General features: G+C 32.9%; 1 protein-coding gene across 1 annotated transcript in view; it reads right to left on the bottom strand.

Moving 5' to 3' along the window:
- The window catches only part of LOC107655678 (fibronectin type III domain-containing protein 5-like), an 8,271-nt gene that overhangs the window by 2,030 nt on the left and 1,363 nt on the right, over positions 1-4,878 (bottom strand). The window contains exon 2 of the mRNA XM_016443251.1: positions 76-191. Within this exon, the coding sequence (XP_016298737.1) occupies positions 76-191 (116 nt within the window). The remainder of the gene's footprint in view (positions 1-75; positions 192-4,878) is intronic.

The raw sequence follows: 4,878 nt of genomic DNA on the forward strand, positions 1-4,878 counted from the left end.
ATGTGACCTCTCCTCCCTCCCCTCTCTCTCCCTCTCTCTCTCTCTCTCTCTCTCTCTCTCTCTCATTTTGAGTACCTGTTGTGTGATGGCGAAGCCAATGACTGGCTCCCCATCTGGGATGTCCCATGTCACCACAGCAGAGCTGCCCTTTAGATCTCTGATGGACACGTTCACTGGAGCAGCCAAGCTGTCTGAGAAAAACAAAGAGGATTCCAGTCAGTTCATGCAGTTAATCTTTCTTTTTTGGTTGGTCTTGATAGCAGTCTGGGGATTGGATAGTTAAAGTGAGCTCAAGTGTTTTTTCTATCTGACAAGAATTTTACACTCTGTCCAAATGGTTTTCAGTAGAGAAAATCTATGAAATTAAAACATTTTATTTATGTACACTGTAAAAAAAATTCTGTAAAATTTACGGTAAAAAAACGGTAGCTGTGGTTGCTGGAATTTTACCGTAAAAAATACGGTAGCGACGTTTTAGGTTTTACGGTTATGCACATTCGTGGTCTTATTGTATGTGATTCATCAGTGCAAAAGAGCTGCATTAAGATGAAAGTCCCATAGAAACAATAACAGCATGCAGGTTTGGAAGGACTTTAGGGTAAGTAAATGACAGTATTTTAATTTGTGAGTGTTATAATATTCATATGTAACTAAATGAAGAGTTTAATGATAGTTTAGTTTGCTAAATATAAATATAATAAATTATTTCTGAAGGATCATGTGACACTGAAGACTGCTGATAATTCAGCTTTGCATCAGGAATATATTACATTTTAAAATATATTCAAATAGAAAACGCTTATTTTAAATTATAATAATATTTCACTGTTTTTACTGTGTTTACTGATTTTGATCACGCAATGCAGCCTTGGTGAGCCTTATTTCAAATACATTAAAACATTTGAATTATTCCCAACATTTGACTCATGGTGTATGTTATAAATATATATTGAGTAAAATTATGAAATATAATAGCTTTAATCTTTAGATATTTTATACAGTAGCTATTTAGATTCTTATATGGACCCTATTTCTCTTCTGTAAATAAAACTGCTCCATATTGACCAGTAGTTATAATGTGTAGGCGTTTGTGTGAGTGTTAATGTTCAAGTGTTCCCAGGTTTGCTGAATGAGTACCGTGTGCTTCAGAGAGTGCTGTTGTTTCTCTTCTTTAATGTTTAGAAATCACTATTTCACACACATTATATGTAAACTCTATTTCTGGATGTAAGAGGACGTGGTTATGAAGCCATTTGGACGGATGACGTGTGAGAAACTCGCCCACCAGCAGTGAGTCCAGTACAACTTATGGTGCCCCAGATAAAATTTTCATGCATATAACCTCCTCCTTGCCTACATGTTGTGTGATGAACAAAACTGGTTGTAGTGTATTGCTACAGTGAGAGCAGAGTCTTAGTACTATATGTGAAAATTTATTGCAATCATATTTTATGCATGAAACCCCAAAATGAAGTAATAGACATTCACACATTTATTAATATTCAAGAGTTGGCGGTAGTAAGCAAATCTGAAAAAAAAAACCTAAACAATTTTTTAAATTCTTTTATGAAAAAATTGAGAACAGTTGTAGATGTAGATTTTTTTAATGATATTTGGTCATGTTTAGATGTAGAAAATCATCCCTATTTAGTCCTTATTACTGAACGCAATAACATCATACAGCGTGATCTGTGTAGTTCAACTCTTATGAACAAAAGACTCACAAATCAGTCTCAAGCAACAGCAAGCTGTTATTTTTAGTGTTACTTATGGCATTGTGTGTATTTAAGGCTCATGAGACTTACATTAACGCAAGACACACATTTGGAGAGAATTCCTTAAACGGTTGTGCCACTTTCTCTTGTACCATGATTTTCTTCAAATGATGAAAAATGGCCATGCAAATGACAGTTTATGCTAATGCCTGCTACAGTGCCCATTGCAGAATGCATTTGTCTTCTGAATTGTGCTCTGACACATGTAGATGATGCATGAAATCAGGCTTGCATAGTTGAAGCATCTGTAGAGTGTGTTTCAGGCATAATAGCTGGCTTAGACATATACAGTATCTCCTGCTTGACGGTTGCAGTAAATAGACTTCTCTATAGGCTGTAGAAAGGCATTCTGGGAGCAATAACATTCACATGCTGTTAAATTATAAATGAAGCATCCCACATAGATGTAGACGACAGGCAGAAATGCATAAACACTTAACTCCATTCACACTGTTGTTCAGGCATTGATTCAGAAATCATTAAATTTATATATGGACATCTGTATTAAATTAATCACAAAACATTGTTTTTAGCAATGCAATACTTCAAATTGATGATTTTTGTTTTGATAAAATATAAAATAGCATGAACGATCAGCTATACAACACACTGATGTTATACTGTATATATTTTACTCAGATTATTGTTTAATTAATCTCAGACAAAATCAATTAAGACAGAAAATAAAGAATGACACAATCTAGAAAAACAGGTCAAGATGATTATACTAAAGACAGACCAAAATGAAGGAAGGCTTTTGAGTGAATGTTCCTCTGGGGATTTTGACTATAATCTCACTTTAACACAAAGCAATTAGCCACATGAAGCCGATACAGTGAATGTATCACCGGTAAGGGATGTTCATGACACAAAATAATACAGTTCATTAACTGTCGTCTATTTACAGTTGCCAGGAAATGGAAAAATATAATGGGAACCATGAATCCTGTGCTCTTTATGAGAAAAGACAGTTTTTCAGTTTCTGTGTTATTTTAGGATTATTTATATAACATTAGAGTGTTTATTAATATTTTGAATTGGCTTTCCATTTTTATATTTTTAGTTCTCATTTTAATTTTAGTTTAATTTTAGTCATTTTCTCTCCTTTTTTAATTTACTACATTCAGTTTATTTTTATTTCACTTTTATTTTTAGTAAACTTATTTAGTTATTCAGTTAGTTTTGTACGTTTTTAAAGTTTAAGTTTTTCATCTAAAATGTATATTTTATTTCAGTTTTATTTCAATTACTGAAAGCAATTTTTTTTTTTTTATAGTTAACAATAACACTGATCTTGGGTTTCAATGGAAGCAAGATCTGTACATAAGAATATTACTATTTAGGTTTATTTTTATTGATTGATTGATTTTCTTTTTAGTTTTAGTTCAGTTTTAATATTTAGTTCCAGTTTGTAATTTTAGTGCTTCTATTTATTTCAGTTAGTCACCAAGGCAAAATATCTCATTTTGTTTAGTTTATGTTTTTCAACTAATATGTATATTTGATTTTATTTAATCTTTACTTCAATTAACAAAAATATTTGAAATAGTTTTGGTTTTAGTTTTAGTCAACAGTAATAACCCAGGTATAGTATGTGTGTTTGTGAGTGGAAAAGGGAGATATAGCATTTGCTTCATAAGAAAATACTCAAATGAAAAGCTCCAGGTTTGTACTTGGTTGCTATGGAAACATAGAGGAAGTGAGTGGGAATGTATTTGGAAGTGTCCTGGTCCACATTCATGCCAGATTTACACTGAGTGAACAAAACACACCATATAAAGATAACAAAGTGTATATTAATGACTTGCTTTCAGTCTGTATATCACATAAAGCTATCATACGACTTCAGAATAAATTGTACAAGCCATATGGACTACCTTTAGTGGTTTTTGTTCCCTTTTATGGAGCTTGACAGCCATTAACTATTTATTGTATGGAAAAGATTCACCACAAATTCTCCTTTTGTGTTCCACAGAAAAAAATAACGACATGAGTAAATAACGACATAAAGTGCATTTTTGGGTGAACTATTCCTTTAAGCCATTCATCTCATCATATTATTTTTACTATGCTGACTTGATTTGCTCAGCCACATGCTTTGGGCTTTATTTTTGCACATTTCTTTCTCCATTTACTCTTCATCTACACGACTTCTCTTCCACAGTTTCATTTCAGTGTTTAATGCTCTTCTTTAAAGTAAACTTGCACACATTTTCTACTGGAAGCTCAACCTTTCAGTGGCTTCTGTCACTCGAGCCTCTAAAAGTATCAAGGATCTGACGGTAGCAGCTGCCAGAAGCCTGTTAACATTCTGATTTATGGCTTTTTCTTCTTTACTAGGGCTTGAATATAGTGCATTAAGATGTAAAATGTATAGCCCATAAGTTAATGTGTCGGCTGTAGTTTGGATTTATTATTTTGCAGGCAATGTCTGCATTAGAAAAAGCTTCTTTATGGTGTTGTGCTTAAATTAGGTGACAGGTTTATGCAGGACAGAATCATTAAAGTATCAGTCATTGTCTTTCTGTTATTGCATTTTGACAAAATTTGATGAATGCAAATTTCATTGTATTTACTTTTTAATTTAACTTAATTAACTTAATAGTTCATTTAAATAATTTAAATGTAATTACATTTTTTATTTGATTTAATTTGATTTTATTGATTGATTTTCATTTTCGTGCCAAATCAACTGAATTAAACTATCAAAAATTAGTAAAAATATTATAGCATAGATTAATATTGAATATTTCTAAACAATATTTATAATTTAAATTAGCGTACACACAACGCACATTGTCTGATGTTTTGCAGTCGATAATGTAATTAAATTTACGCAATCTATTAGAGATTTATGATGCACTGCTTTCAAGTGACTGTGGGTGCGTGCGTGTGTGTGTGTGTGTGTGTGTGTGTGTGTGTTTGTTTGGTGTATGTGTGTGTGTGTGTGGTGTGTGGTGAGAGAGAGAGAGAGGGACCACTGAAGTCTGAGAAAAAAAACAAATGCAAACAGGACAAACTGATCAATGCTCTGCTGAGTTCATGCAGGGGACATGGTGAGACTCACCAAAGACAGGCTTAACCAGCCGAGGCTGCAGGAGAC

Source organism: Sinocyclocheilus anshuiensis, unplaced genomic scaffold, assembly GCF_001515605.1.
Source record: "Sinocyclocheilus anshuiensis isolate Anshui unplaced genomic scaffold, SAMN03320099.WGS_v1.1 scaffold1463, whole genome shotgun sequence".
Lineage (NCBI taxonomy): Eukaryota > Metazoa > Chordata > Actinopteri > Cypriniformes > Cyprinidae > Sinocyclocheilus > Sinocyclocheilus anshuiensis.